This window comes from Pan troglodytes, chromosome 7 (genome assembly GCF_028858775.2).
Source record: "Pan troglodytes isolate AG18354 chromosome 7, NHGRI_mPanTro3-v2.0_pri, whole genome shotgun sequence".
NCBI lineage: Eukaryota > Metazoa > Chordata > Mammalia > Primates > Hominidae > Pan > Pan troglodytes.
Genome location: NC_072405.2, coordinates 60,423,730 through 60,443,049, shown reverse-complemented (window position 1 = coordinate 60,443,049; position 19,320 = coordinate 60,423,730). Strand labels below are relative to the sequence as shown.

The 19,320-nt window shown below is 36.9% G+C and overlaps 1 protein-coding gene across 10 annotated transcripts in view; it reads left to right on the top strand.

Moving 5' to 3' along the window:
* PCMTD1 (protein-L-isoaspartate (D-aspartate) O-methyltransferase domain containing 1) overlaps positions 1–19,320 on the top strand; it is an 81,381-nt gene that overhangs the window by 25,108 nt on the left and 36,953 nt on the right. For 3 of the 10 annotated variants that reach the window (XR_010159548.1, XR_010159547.1, XM_063817093.1), the window contains exon 2: positions 12,924–13,325. The exons of 3 other annotated variants lie outside the window; for them this stretch is intronic. Coding sequence is in view for 3 of the 7 variants with exons in the window: in XM_063817093.1 (XP_063673163.1) it covers positions 13,019–13,325 (307 nt within the window). In the remaining 4 variants the exon portion in view is untranslated. Of the gene's footprint in view, positions 1–3,142; positions 3,292–3,713; positions 3,863–12,923; positions 13,326–19,320 lie in introns of those variants that run through there. 4 more of the 10 variants (XM_009455358.5, XM_016959461.4, XM_063817095.1 and 1 more) reach the window with 4 other exon arrangements.

The following is a 19,320-nucleotide window of genomic DNA, read 5'->3' as shown; positions in this document are numbered from 1 at the left end:
GCCAACATGGTGAAACCCCATCTCTACTAAAATACAAAAAATTAGCCGGGCATGGTGGTGCGTGCTACTTGGGAGGCTGAGGCAGGTGAATTGCTTGAACCCGGGAGGCGGAGCTTGCAGTGACCTGAGATTGCGCCACTGCACTCCACCCTGGTGACAGAGCAAGAGTCTGTCTCAAAAAAAAAAAAGAAAAAGAAAAAAAAAAAAGAAATACCTGAGCCTGGGTAATTTTTAAAGAAAATAGGCTTGTTTGGCTCATGGTTCTGCAGGCTTTACAGGAAGTGGGGTACTGACATCTGTTTGGCTTCTGGCGAGGCCTCAAGAAGCTTTTACTCATGCTGGAAGGTGACTCGGGAAGAAGCAGGTTACATGGCCAAAGCAGGAGCCAGAGAGAGTAGGGGGAGGTGCCGTATACTTTTAAAATACCGTATCGCAAGAGAACTCACTCCCTATCATGAGGACAGCACCAAGACAGGAGAGATCCACTCCCACGATCCAATCACTGCCTGCAATTGGGGATTACAATTCAACATGGGATTTGGGATGTGACAATATTAAAACTATATCAGTGACCCTCCAAGCACTTTAGAGCCTATACCATTACTATGATTTGATGATGACAGTATATTTTCAAGAATTGATTAAACTTTCTCTGGTTCATTCAGAAAAGTAGGGATAGAATAATTTGCTCCAGTAAATGAAATTAAACTATAGTATCATTTTTTAAGTGTGCATTTCTCAGGGGTCTCAGACTTTTTTTGTTATGGTTTCTTCTTACAATATTTTTAGTAGTGCATAAGATTTATGAATAAGATTGAAATATCCCTTTATTGTATGGGAAATCCAGAACAAGTAATTTACTCTTTCTCAGTCTGTTTTTATTTTTATGGTGCAGGTAATACTTTGCATCCTGCCTCTATTCCTATGGTACTTAAGAAATTGTATGAATTGATGTTAAAGTGCTTTGAAAACTTATGGATAATACTTTAGCTATTTTGTTTTATATAGCTTTCACTTGTGTTCATCCGTAGATAAAATTAGCATTTTGGACTTTGGAAAGATGCCATTTTATAAGTCCAAAAACTTTGTAGTTAACCTGTGTATGTCTTTGTAAATAAGTAAATATGCTTAGATTTTTTGAAAGTTCTTAAAGGAATCATTGAGATAATTTGAATTGATGAGTTTATTTTGCAGGTGAAAAAAACCAAAGCCAGAACAGATAGTGACTTAAAATCATATAGTGTGACAAGGCCAGTTTTGCATTCCACAGTATATTAATATATGGAAAGAGTATATTTGATATGAGCTCATGTTTTGGTTTATGGTATATTCATGGAAGGGAACAGATACAGATCATCTGAAGTGAGGAGTAGCCCCCAGTTGTGCATTTTTGCTTTGGAATATTCTTATATTCGAATATTGTTCTTTATAAATTCATAGCTTTTCAAATAAAATAAGCCCCACTATGAAATCCTGACCCAGGAGGAGCTGAAAATGTGTGGTGTTTTTTTCAATCATGCTTCCCTGTTGATCTTAGTACACATCCTAAGAACTATTGGCAGTTAATGAACATATTTTTGTTTATAGACTTTTCCTGAGTTAGAGGAGGTGAACAACTTGTTTTAAAGGTTTTTCTAGGCTGCAGTTCCCATAAGGATATATATTTTAAAAAGTGTTAAGGATGGTTAGTGTAGCACTTCTGTTTCTTGAAAAATCCAGATAATACTAAGCAGTAATCCTTTAATCTGAGGCCATTATTCCCTGAGGATTAATTTTGTTAGCTGAAAGATATGTGGATCTTTGCATGTAGAGGGTGTTGGTAATAGGCAGTTGTGTTTAGGGAGATACGTGTGGTAATATAGGTTTGAAAAAGTCTTGTGTTGAGTAAAAGGGAGAGGAGGAAAGGCTTTGGGGATGCATAAAGTCCTGTAACTTTCAAAATAATAAAATTTCAGCTAGATGAGCCTCATATCTTGTCCTTTAAAGTTTTATATATTACTTTATCACTTCAAATATTATACGCTAAAACTGTCATAGAACTACCATCTACTGTTTCTCTATCTTGGAGTTCACACTGTTTCCAAGCCAAGTGGAATATGAAAATTAAAAGGATGTGGAGGAAGTTGGAAGCTACATCTGTGAATATAGGCATCTTAAAACTCACCATGTATCAAAATGTGTAATGTGGATGTTTCCAAGAGAGCTTCTTTTTAAAAAATTATATGTAGTATTGAATTGGAGGGGTAGGGGAAGAAAGATAGTCAAGAGAATATAGAAGAAAACATATACTTCATGTACTTCGACTTTGCTGTAGCCGTTGGGAGCGTTGAAATTTGACAGGACTTTCCAAAGTAGAAAACTATAACTTTCATGTGTTTTTACACTTAGTCAACAGTTGTTTCTTAGACGTTCGCTAAGACCATGCAACTGTGATAAATATATTAAATATAAGATGTTATTTTTCTCTTCAGTGAGTTTACAGTCTGGACAGAAAAGATAGGTGGAACCAAAGCAAACTTTACAAGACAATTTTTGCTAAATTATGTAACAAATGCTCTATTAGAGGAAGAAGTATTAGCCAGGGCAAAAGTTAGCTGGTGAGATGGAATTAAACCAAAGAGTTTTGGTATCTGACTGCTGTCTTAGCCCAGGTAAGCTCATCCTTCCTTCTGAGACTCCCTGTGAGCACAGAAGGGCAGCTACTCTTAATTTAAGCCCTTCAGCACAGTTGATGGCCCAGAGCATGGCAGAAGATAACTGTGTTGTCTTTTCTTCGCTTTAACTTCTCTCTTGCAGTCATCTTATGTGTGAATGTAAGTTTTCTTCCACAGACTTCTGTATGTACTGTCCTTGACTGTTTTTCTTTTAGACACCTCTCACTTCAGGATTTCCATTTCCACTCTCTTTAGTTTCTCTTTAAGGAGGTCAGTAGGCGATAGCTTTGCTAGATTTGAGAAGCAGTGTTTTTTTGTTTCCCCTTTCCAGTCTTCTGTGCTTAAAAATGAAAGTTTAGAATGTGCCCTTTCTGTCACAGAAATGAAAGAAAGTTGGTATTATTGGACCAGCTATATGTTAGAAACTTTATATTCAGTGTACTATTTAATCATCACAAATTTATGATGTAATTATTTCCATTTTATAGATAAAGAAACTGGAGATCCCATTAAGTAATTTGCCTGAGGCTGCACGACCAATAAATGACATCAGATGCTCACCCCGGCCCGCCCCCTGCTGCTTCATTCTTCCTTTGAAGCTGAGAGTACTAAAAGGAAAAAGAAAAAATGGGAGATTGTAAGAGACAGCTGAATTGAACATCTTTTCAGCTAAAAGTTAATGAAAAGTTTAGTTTTGAATTATGCGTCAGGAGCCTCTGAGCAAATTGTTCTGTGTCAGAGGGTTTCATAGCTTCACAGACTGGATTTGAGTTGTGTTTCAGTTATTCAAGGGCTGTGAGCTTCTCATATGATCTTGTGACTCTTCATAGAAGTATGGTAAAGAACTAGAGCACAGTGGTAGGTATATAGTAGGCACATAGGAAATTGCTGCTATGTGTTATCACTACTTAAACAAAATTTAAGATTTGTATTCATCATTGAATATAGAGTAAAGTAGATGTTCTTTGCAGCTTTTGGCAAGTGAGTAGTGAACCTTAGTTTAGCCATTTATTTTCTTTAATAATTCTTTATTTATATTTCATCATATCTCTTTATCAGCCCCATCACTGAGAAGAATTTTTTCCCTGTACAGTTGCCTCTGCACTTAAAGCAGGCTTGGTCCATGAATCCCATGACAAGAGCTTTGAGGACATGAGGAGCATTCTTTGTTCATGGCCACAATTAGTGTGTTTTCCTTTGGATCACTGGTGAGTAAGCTTCCCTCTAGAGCTGGATGAGCTTAGTCCTCAGTTTTGCAGAGAAAGGAGCAGCAAGGAGCAGTTGACTGCTTCTCTCTGGGTGCTAGGAGGAAAGGAAAGTGAGTCAGCATTCATTTTGTTCTCCTCCCACCTTGCAACATCTGTCTGCCATTGGTCTGCTTCCTACCTCCTTTAACTTGTCAGTGCTTAATCCTCCAGAAGGCATCCTTAAACTGCCTAAGAGACACCATAATATTGTATGGGGCCTTTGACAGTTCTTTCCTAAATAGATTTAAGTCACAATTCTAAATTTTGGAATAATAGCAAGAAACGTTTGGAACAGTTTGCAAATAGTTTCAGGTGTGCATATGTGAGTGTACCCTTTATTTTCTCTGCAGCCCTTACCTAATACACAGCAGAGAGAAAATTACCAAGGAATGAAATTGTGTTTTATGAGTAAACATGATGACTTCCTTCTCAAACAGACATAACTCTGTAACTGCTTAAGTTGTTGAACCTTTTATTCTGTTCTTACACTTGATCTTTTTCTATATTTACCTTTTTCATCTTGCTCTCAAATTCCTTATTTTGCTTTTATTGTTCAGTGCAGGACTTGAACACTCCTAAAATTGTTTCTTCTTTGTGGAAAAGAAAATGGCAGGAGTGAGGCAGTAAAAATTGTGACTGAAGTAACAGAAATGCCAAGGCATGGACAGCAGCCATTACTAGATAACTAAAACTTGATTATATTGAATTATAGATTTGACCAATGCTGAAATAGCATGGAAATTAGAGCTCTGAGGGACCTTAGGAGCTGCAGAATATAGCCTTTTTATTTCACAGGTGAGGAAACGACATTTTGGGGATTTGGCCGGATCAATACAGCGAAGTTATCTGTGGAACCGTGGCTACACCTTGGTCTCTTGACTTGTATTTGACTTTTCCATGATTGAAATGAGATTATCTTAGAAGTAACAAATGGCAGACACTGATGACCTAATGCTACACTGGGTTTTTATTAGTGTTTATTTTACTTTCATAAAAAAAAATTGTACATTTCAAGTTAGGATTATTATTGAATTATCACAGTATTCACTACAGACGTCGATTTAGGAGCTTCTCAAGTGTACATCAGTTATAATCAATTCTAATATTGATTATATTGATTATTCATAGTCTAACATTGGGGGAATTGGTTACATCCTGCTGTATCCATGTGGTAGAATATCGTACTTCTGGATTTGGAAAGAATGTCTCATGGTATTAGGAAATGCTTATTAAGTGAAAGTCCTGAACAATATATACAGTATAATACCAGTCATATGTTTACAAAAACGAAGTATATAGTTCCTTAAAAGTTAATAATGACAGTGGTTCTTTGAATGCTAGCATTATGAAAATTTTAATTTTACTTTATTATCATGTTTTCTGCAAAGGCACATTATCATCAAATCAGTGAGTATAATAAAAACGTAATTTATAATTCAGTTTCCACATTCAGCAATAATGTATGTGGTAAGAAGAGCTGTATCTGTGAAACTCTTCGGTGTGGTTTAAGTTATTATTTATGTAATAATCTTCTCTTTCTGTATCTTTATTTTTCTGCCCTAGACTGTCTTATTAAATGTATTTTTATTCCTTAGGAAATTTTCCATATGGCTTTATTATACTTCATCTGTGCTCTCTCTATAACCCCTTTAATTTTACCTTTACTTGCCAATTTTGTTCAAATAATACATGTAACACAGTTTGTAAAGATACCGCAAACCTTGATGCCAAAGCATAGCAGTCCCTGGCTTCACCTGTTTTCACCCCCAGCCTCGCATTCCAGAAGGAACTTAACACATAGAGCCATTTTGTAGGGTATTTAATGTACACATTGCTAACTAAGATGCTGCTTTTCCTTTTTATTCATTACTTTTGGACAGATTTACTTTCTGTCATCATAGATGAGGTTTTACCTCCCATGCCCCTCTTTTCCTCTTCTCTCTCACTCAGTGTGGTTAAACGAGTATTAAAACTAAATAAGGAATTATGTTTATAGTATTTTGACTATGTAAACTGTGTCATTCTCCCACACCCCCCCACACCAAGTAATACAGTTCTCTTTATTTTATAGTTTTGGTTTTTCCTTAAAATCCTATTTAATCTTTAGCAAAGAATAATTGTATATTTATGGGGTGCAATATGATGTTTCAATATATGTTTACAGTGTGGAATGATTAAATCAGGCCAGTTAAAAAATTTGCCTCTCAAAGCTATCATTTTGTATGGTGAAAACATCTACAATTTACAGTTTCAGCAATAATTGTTTCAGCAATCACAGATAACACAGTGCATTGTGATTTATTATAGTCACCATTCTGTAAAGATTACTAAAGCGTATTTCTCCTGTCTAGCAGAAACTTTGTGCTCTTTGACCAGCATTTCTCCTTTCCCCCATCTACCCTCCTGCCCCAGCCTCTGGTAATCATCATTCTATGCTCTACTTTTGTAAGTTTAACCATTTTAGGTTCCACATGAGTGAGATCATGTAGTGTTTGTCTTTCCATGCCTGTCCTATGTCTTAGTATGTCTTATGACTTAGTGTAATGTCTTACAGGTTCATACATGTTATTGCAAATGACAGAATTACCCTTCTTTTAAAGGCTGAATAGTAATCCATTTATATATATATAAATGGATTTTATATGTATATAATGTAAGTCTATATCTTTTTCTTCTTTCTCTCAAATTCCTATACACACACACACACACACACACACACACACACACACACACACACACACACACACACACACCCACACCATTTTCTTTACCCATTCCTCTGATGATGGACACCTAGCTTGCTTACATATCTTGGCTGTTGTGAATAATGCTGCAGTGAACATGGGAATGCAGATATATCTTTGACATACGAATTTCAATCTTTTTGGATATAGACTCAGAAGTGGGATTACTGACTGGATCATAAGATAATGCTGAATTTAGTTTTCTGAGGAGCCATACTGTTTTTCATAAAGCTGTATTAATTTTCATTTCCACCAACAGTTCACAAGGGTTCTCTTTTCTCTACAACCTTGCCAATACTTGTTATCTTTTGTCTTTTTGATGATAGCCATTCTGACAGGTGTAAAGTGTTAACTCATTGTGGGTTTTAATTTGCATTTCTGCGATGACCATTTTTTCATATGTGTTGGCTGTTTATATGTCTTCTTTTGATAATTGTTTATTAGGTCTTTTGTTTGTTTTTTGATTGGCATATTCGTTTTCTTGCTATTCAGTTGAGTTCATTTTATATTTTGAATCTTAATCCCTTATCAGATGTATGGTTTGCAATCCCTTATCAGATGTATGGGTTGCAATCCTTTATCGGATGTATGGATGTATGGTTTGCAGTTTTTTTTGTATTGTTTTGTTTTTTCAATATATGTTATCACTTCACTTTACTGCTTGTAAACAATTAGTAAAGCTTTACTCTACAGAAGCTTTCTAGTTTGATACAGTCTCATTTTGTTTATTTTTGCTTTTGTTGCCTGTGCTTTTGGGATCATATCCAAGAAATCTTTGCCCAGACTAATGTAATGGAGCATTTCCCCTATGTTTTCTTCTAATAGTTACACAGTTTCAGGTCTTATATTTAAATCTTTAATCTGTTTTGAGTTGATTTTTGTATATGGTGTGAGATAAGGATTCAATTTCATTCTTCTGCTTGTGGATATCCAGTTTTCCCAGCAGCACTTATTGAAGAGACTGTGCTTTCTTAATTGTGTGTTCTTGGTATCCTTGTTGAAAATTAATTGACCATAAATATGTCAAGTTTCTTTCTGGTCTCTCCGTCCACTTTGATTGGTCATTGTGTCTGTTTTTATGTCAATACCATGCTGCTTTGATTGCTGTAGCTTTGTAATAGATTTTGAAGTCAGATAATGTGAGGCCTCTAGTTTTCTTCTTTTTGCCTGTATGATTCCTCACAAATTTTAGGATTGTTTCCTATTTTTGTGAAAAATGTCATTGGAATTTTAATACAGATTATGTTGAATCTGTAAACCACTGTTGGTAGTACAGACATTTTAACTATTATTTCTGTGAGTCCATGAATATGGAATACCTTTCCATTTATTTGTGTTTTCTACAATTTTTTTCAATATTTAATAGTGTTTAGTATACAAATCTTTCACCTCCTGGGTTAAAGTTTACTTTTAGGTATTTTTTTTTTGATGTTGTTGTAAATGGGATTGATTTCTTAATTATTTTTTCAGATCATTTGTTGTTAGTGTAAAGAAATGTACTGACTTTCATGTGTTGATTTTGTACCCTGCAACTTTACTGATTTGTTTAGCAGTTCTAATAGTTTTTTGGTGGGTCTTTACAATTTTCTGCATATAAGATTATGTTATCAGTTAACATAGGTATTTTCAATTTTTGCTTTCCTATTTAGATGCCCTTTATTTTTTTTTCTTGCTTAATTGTTCCAGCTAGAATTTTGTTCTGTGTTGAATAGAAGTAGTTAAGAATAGAAATCCTTATTCCTGATCGTGGAAAACCTTTCAACTTTTCATCATTGAGTATGTTTGTTGTGGGATTTTCATAATAGCCTTTATTATGTTGAGGTATCTTCCCTCTATGTCTAATTTATTGAGAGTTTTTATTATGAAAGGATATTGAATTTTTGTTAACTGCTTTTTCTGCATCTATTGAAATGATCATAGGGTTTTTGTCCTCATTCTGTTAATATGGTACATCCATCACATTATTGATTTGTGTCTATTCAACAATCCTTGTATTCCGAGGATCAGTCTCACTTGGTGGTGAGTGATCCTTTTAATGTTCTGTTGAATTTGGTTTGCTAGTATTTTGTTAAGGATTTTTGCAGATATGTTCATCAGGGATATTAGCCTGTTCTTTTCTTTTCTTGTAGTGTCCTTATCTAGCTTCAGTATCAGAGCAATACTGGCCTCTTAAGTGGAATTTGTAGGTATTCTCTTCACTTTGATTTTTTGGAAGGATTTGAGAAGGAATTGGTATTAGTTCTTTAAATGTTTGGTGTAATTCCACCTTGAGGCATCTGGTGCCGAGCTTTTCTTTGATGGGAGATTTCTTAATTATTGATTCAGTCTTCTTGCTTGTTATTGGTTTGTTCAAATTTTCTGTTCCTTCTTGATTCAACTTGGGTAGGTTGTACATTTCCAGGAATTTATTCTAGGTTATCCAATTTGTTGGTGGATAATTGTTCATAGTCTCTTATGACCCTTTGTACTTCTGTGATATCTTCTGAGTTGTGGTATCTCCTCTTTCATTTCTGACTTTATTGTTAGAGCCTTCTTTTTTTCTTAGTTGCTAAAGGTTTTTTGATTTTGTTTATCTTTTTAAAGAACCAACTCTTAGTTTCACTTATCTTTTCTGTTTTCTTTCTGTTTTCTATTTTATCTATTTCTGTTCTGAATCTTATCTCATTCTTTCTGCTAATTGGGGTTTAACTGGTTCTTTTTTCTCTAGTTTCTTGAATTTATTTGAAATCTTTACTCTCTTTTGATACAGGCATTTATTGCTGTAAACTTCCCTTTTAGAACTGCTTTTGATGCATCTCGTAAGTTATGGTATGTTATGTTTCCATTTTCATTTGTCTCAAGATATCTTTATTTTCTTTTTAAATTTCTTTGACCAATTGGTTTTTCAGGAGCATATTGTTTATTTCTGTGTGTTTGTGAACGTCCCAAAAGTCCTCCTGTTACTGGTTTCTGGTTTCATTCCATTACGACTAGAAAAGATATTTGGTATCATTTCAGTCTTAAATTCATAGAGACTTATTTTGTAGACAAACATATCATATATCCTGGGGAATACTCATTTCAGTTGCTGTTGGATAGAATGTTCTATATGTCTTTTAGGTCCATTTGGTCTAAAGCGTTGTTCAAGTCCACTGTTTCTGTCTGGATGATATGTCCATTGTTGAACGTGGAGTTTGAAGTCCTCTGCCATTATTGTATTTCAGTCGATCTCATCCTTCAGATCTATTAGTATTTGCTTTATATATTTAGGTGCTCCAATATTGACTGCATATATATTTAAAATTGTTCTGTTCTCTTAAACAGGACATAAAATAATGGCCTTCTTTGCTTCTTTGTCTCTTTTTGCAGTTTTTGACCTAAAGTCTATTTTGTCTGATGGAAGTATAGTCATCCGTGCTCTCTTTTGGTTATCATTTTTCATCACTTTATTCTCAGTCTGTGTGTGTCCTAAGGCTAAAGTGAGTCTTTTTCATAGGCAGCATATTGTTGGGTCTTGCCTTTCTAATCCATTCAGTCATTGTTTTTAAAAATCCATGCAGTCATTTGATTGGATAATTTTTTTTTTTTTTTTTGAGAGAGAATCTCACTGTCGCCCAGACTGGAGTGCAGTGGAGCAAACTCAGCTCACTGCAATCTCTGCCAACCAAGTTCAAGCAGTCCTCCTGGCTCAGCTTCCCGAGTAGCTGGGACTACAGCTGTGTGCCACCATACCCAGCTAAATTTTTTTTTGTATTTTTAGTAGAGACAGGGTTTCACCATGTTGGCCAAGCTGGTCTTGAGCTCCTGACTTCAAGTGATCTGCCTGCCTCGACCTCCCAAAGTGTTGGGATTACAGGCGTGAGCCGCCGCATCTGGCTAATCTTTGTATTTTTAATAGAGACAGGATTTCGCCATGCTGGCCAGGCTGGTCTTGAACTCCTGGCCTCAGGTGATCCACCCACCCACTTTGACTTCCCAAAGTGCTGGCATTACAGGCATGAGCCACTGCACCTGGCCTGGGTTATAGTAATTTTTAATGAACTACAAATACACTCAGTACAGTGTTTGTCAGTAAATGGTGGTAGTTCTTATTTATTTCATTATTCTTCTTGCCTTTTTCGCACCAAAAATGTGAGCTATGTGGTAAAGACCATATTTGATTGATTGTTTTGCTATGATAATTTTTTTGCTATGATAATTTTGAATTGAATGGAATTCAGAAGGACCTAAGGAGGGTCAGATCATTCTTCTTAAGCCCTAGAGCCCACTCAAAGGGAATAATTTTTTAGTAAATTGTGGCATTTACGGTACAGCAATTTGCCAAATATCTTCGTAGTCAGAATTATTCTTATGAAACCCTTAGGCAAATGCCACACTGGATACTGACAGAGACTATCTCCTAGTGTAATATAACCATTTTTTCTTTCACCTTAGGAAGAGATTCACTCTGAGTGCCAGATGTAAAAGTTGACTTGTGCTAAAGGCCATGTTATTAAAAAAAAAAAAAAAAAGTATTGAAATGCTACAATTGGACTCAGCAAGTTGAGATGCCACAGCTAAGACCTGTTGAAGGAATAGTGAATTGGCATCTCCTATTGCACTGCATTCTACAAAGTATATTCATTGAGGAGAAGGGTGCTGTAAGCCCTTGTACTTATATATTTTTGAGGACTGAAGGTGCTAGAGCCAGGCAACTTTTTATAAGTGAGTTTGAATGAATTAAATGTGAATTCACAGTATGTCCTCTACTCCAAAAGTTCTTAAGGCAATTGTAGGAAAGGACAAAGTGGACACAGACAAAGACAATATGATAGGCTGTGTTAGGGGAGCTGCCCTCGTGGTGCCAGGGGCCTGAGGACCCTGGGGATACTTGACACCCTAATTGGTATACTTCTCTATGGTCAAGAGTTGGAGTACAGCCTTGCCAGAGTTAACTGTCATAACTCTTGTTACTGGCCATGGGTATTTCATTTCACACTTTCTCCTCTACTGATTTATTAATTCAGGAATTGATACATTAACTTACTAGCTATAGTTGAATAAAGCTTAAATTGTATATTCAGTATTATGTTTTGAAATTTTTTTAGTTTTCTCAAATTGCACTTACATTTCCATTCAGATGCTGAGTTTAATCTGTTAAAGAAGTTCAGTGTATGTGTGTGTGAGTGTGTGTGTGTGTGTGTGTGTGTATGTGTATAAAACATGTTCTAGTGCTTGGACTATTGAAGTTATTAATAAAATTTGTGGTTTCTGTCACAACAAGGTTTACTTAACAAAACAATCAGCACACAAGCGCATTAATAAACATGAGTGTGGGGTTTGTTTATTTTGCATTTTATGTTCAGTGTTTCGAGTAATATGTTATTCTGTGTGTTAACGTTGTAAATTTAGTGCATTTTTGAATTGTGGTTTTTAAGTTCAGAAATTTAAAATCAACTAATTTTTAAAATTAATCTGTACTATACTGTACTATACTATACTATACTATACTGTACTATAAAGAAGCCAGTGTGGCTCAGTGATTAAGAGCATGGAGGTCGGGCACGGTGGCTTACGCCTGTTATCCCAGCACTTTGTGAGGCCCGGGTGGATGGATCTCTTGAGCTCAGGAGTTTGAGACTAGTTTGGGCAACATGGTGAAACCCTGTCTCTACAAAAAAATAAAAAAATTAGCTGAGCGTGGTGGCATGCACCTGTAATCCTAACTGCTTGGGAGGCTGAGGTGGGAGGATTACTTGAGCCCAGGAGGGGATGAGCCAAGATCATACCACTGTACTCCAGCCTGGGTGACAGAGTGAGACCCTATCTTAAAAAAAAAAATAAAAAAAAAACATGGTTTCTGACTCTAAAGACCTAAGACCAAGTCTTGACAGTGTCACTTTGCAGAGCAGCACTGTCCAGTATGGTAGCCACTAGCTACAAGTAACTATTAAACACTTAAAATACAAGTAGGTTGACTAATGGAATTTTAAATTGTATTTAATTTTTATTAATTTATATCTAGGTAGCCATGTGTGACTAGTGGCCACCATAATGGGCTTCACGGTACTAGGTGACTTACTTGACTTCTTTGTGTTCCAGTTTTCCCATCTGTACAGATGAGATCATATAAGTTACCTTTTGTGGTTACTATATGAATTAAATAAAATAATATAGTTAAGAAGGAGTTTAACACTATGCTGGAGCAGAATATTTCCATGAGAAATGGTAGTTAATTATAATGACATACATTTAATAAACAAGTTATTTTGCTTTTGAGCATTAATTTAAACCTGTTTATTTTTGTTCTTCCCTTCCAGGATTAATTTATTTTTGGAAATCAAGTGCAATATTGGAAGCCATTTCTACTAATTTTATTTCACTTTTAAATTTATGATTTGATTTGAATACTATCATGGGAGGAGCTGTGAGTGCTGGGGAAGATAATGATGACTTAATTGATAATTTAAAAGAAGCTCAGTATATTCGTACTGAAAGAGTGGAGCAAGCCTTCAGAGCGATTGATCGTGGAGATTACTATTTGGAAGGCTACAGAGACAATGCTTACAAAGACTTAGCCTGGAAGCATGGAAACATCCACTTGTCAGCACCTTGCATTTATTCTGAAGTTATGGAAGCATTGAAACTTCAACCAGGATTGTCTTTTCTTAACCTGGGAAGTGGAACCGGATATTTAAGTACAATGGTGGGCTTAATTTTAGGTAATTTTATTTTTGTAAAATTCTATTTTAAAAAATAAGCCATTTTGTATTATGGTTTATGATTTATAGGAGTTGTAACTTTGTGTACAGTATGTTTGAATGTGTATACTCAGTGTAGGTATCTTCCTTACTTAGATGTGAAAACACAAAGTAGTAGTAATCTTTTTTCATTCCCAGTCCTTACCTCAACTTACAGTAGCTCTGGAAACTAACTGTTCTCTGTTAGTCATTGTCTGTACTTAAAGTCAAGCACTGGTGGGCAGGAAACTCAGGAGTAATATTTAAGCTATTTCAGGTAGAGTGTTCTGTCTTCTGGCATATAAAGTTTGATGGTTATCTAAGAGCATTGTGCCAGGTTTTTGTTAAGAGAGACAGGAGAATGTGGGATATATAAGATGTGGCACTGTTAGGGTAAAGCAAGAGATTGGAGAAAAATAGAGAAGAAAGAAGTATATGTTCATTAAGCTTTCAGCATACTTAATGAGTGTTTGCTCTGCCAAGCATTGTTCCTGGCATGTGCATATGCCAGTGATCAAAAGGGACTAAGGTTTCTGCCCTCAAAGAGCTTACTGGGTGTTAAATGCTAGGTATTGTTTAAAGCAGTATGTGTGTATTAACTCATTCAGTGTTCCTAATACTCCTTTGAAGTACAGACAGTTATTAATCCTTTTATATGGGCAAGTAAACGAAGGCACTGGGAAGTTAAATAACTTGCCTGAAAGTCACGTATCTAGGAAGTGACAACTGGATAACATGGAATATAGGTGGAAGACGCATGGGTGGAGGAAAATCTGCTATAAGACATTATGTTGGATGGAGGATGACCAACCATGAAGTTTACCAAGCCGTTTAGTTCAGCTGCCATATTCACTGGCCGCTACTGTGTGGCATACGTTAAAATAGAGCATTATTTAGGGGGGTGGGGTACGAGAAGACATAAGAAAATCAACAGCCTTCATCTAGTCTGATAGGTACTATAGTTGAGGTATATCCCTAAGTTAATAAGGATGAGAATGTGGTGTAAAATTCATTCTAAAGTGATGGGGAATCATTGAAGAATTTTAAATAGAGAATGACATATCCTCTGGTAGGGTGACTCTATGTTCCAGTGTGTTGGGACAGTCCTACTTTATCTCTGTTATCCTAGTGTCAGTATTAATAATGTCCTTTCATTCCTTGAAGTGTCTGAGTTTGGACAATAAATTACGTGGTCACATTATGACTTTTAAGGTATAGTCAGGTCTGAAATTTCCTCCCTACACACTAGCTAATTCCTTACTCTATTAGTCATGGGACCTCCCATCTGTTTCATTTGAGAGTGGGGATGGAAGCCTTTCATTCCGCAACTGGGTTAGTTCTTAATGTATAAGAACTGTTCAAAAGTCATAGGAAATTATTAATTTTCATCGATAAAGAGAAATCTAGAAGCTTACATTTAAATTTGGCGCTCCTCCCTGTCCTGAGACAGGAATTTCTTAACAGGTTGGAACTTCCAGATATCTGTCACTTCTATCACCGGTTTCTTTGAAAAAGGAATCTCTAGAGTTTGAGACAGTCTGCAAAATCTAGAGGTGAGAGTAGGGAGAGCTGCTTCTTTAAAAAAAAAAAGCGGGGGGAATTGCTGTCCTTGAACATTTCTTAACCAGCTCTGGCAACTCTGGGCTGGAGTCCAAGCCTTATACCATATTTGGCCAGCCTGAAAGTGCCTGTTTATTCTGTCTTCCCCTTCTCTAGTATGTGCCAACTGGCTCGTGCTGAGGGAGGTCAATCTAGCCAAACTTGGGATGGGGGAGGTATGCATCATAATTTGCAATCTTGCCAACAGTGAGGTTGCCTTCTTAGACTCATTGCCTTAGTCCCAGGCTCCAAGAGATTAGATGTCTGTGGCCAGATGGCACTGTAGGCAGATGTCAAACTTATTGTATCATGAATGTCTTAATCACGACATGGGCAATGTGGGGAAAGAGACCATTGTGTAAATGATCTACAATGCACTAGATAGTTTCCTTCTGTTATAAAGCTCTAGGGAGTCATGGATCTTTAGTTACATATATGGCAGTGGCTCCTGGATACTATTCCAGGATTTATCTTCGTGTGATCCTGCTAAGTTAAGACCAAGATATAGTTGTTCTCGTTTTGATTAGGAATATTCCTTTGGTGAGAAAGATAAAGAAGGAGAAGCAGAAACAACAGTCTGTAAAACTGTGATTACAGCTAATAAGTCTTAAATTCACCAGGCTTCTGAGGAAGCTTTATCTTTACCCTGCTCTCTGTTTTTAGTTTGTGTTTTGTGTGTGTTTTATGTCATGGAGGGGAAGGTATACATCCATAAAAATCACTTAGAACTGGATCCAGAGGAGGATGCTCACATGCTCCCTGTGATTATTGAGTATAGTGAATCAAATTTGGCTCCACTGCTTTACAGCCACCTTATTAACAGAAGTTCTTTCTTTATTAAAAACAAAAAACTATAACACTATGGCTCAGCCATTTTTCTTTTCCACTCACAAGATAGGGATAACAGGTGCTCCCCATAAACAGTGGGTCCTATGGTTACTACATATTTAGTAGTAAACTCTGGAGGAGTCCCGGCCAAAGCAGGGAGAGCGGGGTATCTGTGATTTGGTAACACAGCTAAGGAAGATACCCCTTGGGGAATTTCCACTTCACTCCAGAAACACAAATCCAGAAACAAATTCAGTGAGAGTGGGGCATCTGTGATTTGGTAACACAGTTAAAGAAGATACTCCTTGGGGAATTTCCACTTCATTCCAGAAACACAAATCCAGAAACACAAATTCAGTGAGAGTAAGTTAGGTTTTTCTTTTATTATTATTATTATTAATTTATTCATTTATTTTTAGGTAGGGTCTCACTCTCTTGCCTAGGCTGGAGTGTGGTGACACGGTCTTGGCTCACTGCAGCTTCGACCTACTGGGCTCAAGTGATTCTCCCGCCTCAGCCTCCTGAGTAGCTGGTAGTACCAACACCCATGGTTAATTTTTGTATTGGGTTTTCTTCAGAAAATTTCTTAGGATTAAAGCACACTTCAGGGAATTATTCATAAATTTACTTTTATCGAAGACAGTGGAGAATAGATCAACTCCTGAGATGTCTCATGGAGACATGTTTTTCAATTTCAAATTGAAGATAATTCATGTCCTGTTTGCTTCTCCTTAAATATTTTCCCTGAACTAAGGGTTTTCGTAAAGATCTAGTACTTAGTTGATTCTCCTCTCAGTACTGTCGTTTCATTCTCAGGGAATTCCTTTGAAAAACAGGATGCAAATAAAGCAGCCTCCCACGTCCTGTATTTTACCTCTGCTTTCCATAACTGAATTGAGTATCAGAACCACGAAGGCAAGTTATTCTGATAAACTCTTTGTGATTCAGGTAGGGATTCTGAATTCTGATCCTTTTTACTTAGGGATTCATTTTCATTTTCTTGTATAAACCATAATAAAAAAATTCTAGGTATCTTATAAAACATATAATATACAGATTCATCCCACCTAATGACTTTCTCTTAGTCTCTTGCCTATTTCCCTAGTTAATAGGAGTGACTCTGGGGAGACTGCTAGTGCCATCCAGCACTGTGGATGCCACTACCTTGCTGCTACAACATTCATTCCTAAAGGTGAAACAATTGATAAGCAGGAAACTTACTGCAGTTGCCATATTGTTTAGAAGCATTAGTTAAGCTATCTGCTGCCATCATGTTTGACCTCTACACTCTCTCTCTTTGTCATGGGACGTTAAATGGTCCTTATTCAGCTAACCTATATTGCCTTTGACCTCAGTGCTCATGCTTTCTCTCTTTTGCCTGCATGCTTATGCATGTTCTCTCTTGCTCGCTCTGCCTCTAATGAGGTATGATTCACATACCATCAAGTTTACTCATTTAAGAGTACAATTCAATGATTTTCAATCCAGTTTGAGGATACTGCCAATGTGCTAAAAAGATTATTCCCCATGCCTAGTTGCATCCCCTCCCAGTACTCAGCCAGTCCCTGACAACCAGTTACCTACTTTCTGTCTCTATAGATTTGTCCTTTCTGGACATTTCATATAAATGAAATCATAACAATATATGGTCTTCTGAATCCAGCTTCTTTCGCTTAGCATTACATTTTCAGGGTTCATCCATGCTGTAGCATGTCTCAGTACTTTATTCCTTTTTATGGCTGAATGCTGTTTCATCGTGTAGATATACACTACGTTTTGTTTATCCATTCACCAGTTAATGGACATTTGAGTTACTAGTTTTTGACCAAATGCATAATGCCATTATGAGCATTTAGGTACAAATCTTTGTGTGGATATACATTTTCATTTCTCTTAGGTAGATTCTTAAAGAGTAGAATTGCTGACCTGTATGGTAAATTTATGTTTTTAAGAGACCAACAAAGTGTTTTCCAGAGTGGCTGCACCATTTTCCATTCCCACCAACATTATATGAGGTTCTAGTTTATTCACATCCTCACTAATACTTGTTACTTCGTTTTTTAAAAAGCTGTGTTAGTGGATATAAAGTAGTATTTCATTGTGGTTTTAATTTGCTCTTCCCTAATGACTAATGATATGGAACAGCTATTCATGTGCTTATGGGCCATTAGTATATTTTTTTGGTGACATGACTAGTCAAATCTTTTCCTGTTTTTTAATTGAGTTGTTGATTATTGAGTTGTTAGTATTCTTTATATATTTTGGATATAAGTCTTTATCACAAATATAATTTTCAAATGTTTTTTCATGCTCTTTTAAGTGCCTCTTAAAGAATGTTCTTTATTAGCTTACTTTAGGCCAAAAGATTAGGGAGATCCAGGGTGGTCAGTTCCCCCGTCCCTCAACTCTCATTCTTCTTGGTAAGATAAAACACATTCTGGGCCAGGCGCGGTGGCTCAGTCTGTAATCCGAGCACTTTGGGAGGCCAAGGCGGGTGGATCACAAGGTCAGGAGATCGAGACCATCCTGGCTAACACGGTGAAACCCCATCTCTACTAATAATACACACACATCAAAAAATTAGCCAGGCATGGTGGCGAGCACCTGTAGTTGCAGCTACTCGGGAGGCTGAGGCAGGAGAATGGTGTGAACCCGGGAGGCGGAGCTTGCAATGAGCCCTGCCACTGCACTCCAGCCTGGGCGACAGGGCGAGACTCTGTCTCAAAAACAAACAAAACAAAAAACACATTCTGCAGGTATCAAGGTTTCTGTATAAGATATACTCTGTTTTATGCATCAAACAGAACCTGAGTTTTTTCTCTATACTGTGTTACACTTTTTTTTAAAAAGGAATTTTTTGTTTGTTTGTTTTTGAGACAGAGTCTCACCCTGTTGCCCAGGCTGGAGTGCAGTGACACGATCGCAGTTCACTGCAGCCTGTGCCTCCCAGGTTCAGTTGATTCTCCTGCCTCAGCCTCCTGAGTAGCTAGAACTAAAGGTGCACGTCACCACGCTTGGCTAATTTTTTTTTTTTTTGTATTAAAGATGGGGTTTCGCCATGTTGGCCAGGCTGGTTTTGAACTCCTGACCTCAAGTGTTCTGCCCACTTTGGCCTCCCAAAGTGCTGGGATTACAGGTGTGAGCCACCATGCCTTGCTCTGTTTTTTTTTTTTCTTTTTAGGAATTATAAATTATGTTTTTTTTTTTTTTTGAGATGGAGTTTCACTCTTGTTGCCCAGGCTGGAGTGCAATGGCATGATCTTGGCTCACCGCAACCTCCGCCTTCCACGTTCAAGCTATTCTCCTGCCTCAGCCTCCCTAGTAGCTGGGATTACAGGCATGTGCCACCACGCCTGGCTAATTTTGTATTTTTAGTAGAGACAGGGTTTCTCCATGTTGGTCAGGCTCGTCTCGAACTCCCGACTTCGGGTGATCCACCCTCCTTGGCCTCCCAAAGTGCTTGGATTACAGGCGTGAGCCACCACGCCTAGCCTTTTTTTTTTTTTTGAGACAAGTCTTGTTCTGTCAGAGCCCAGGCTGGAGTGCAGTG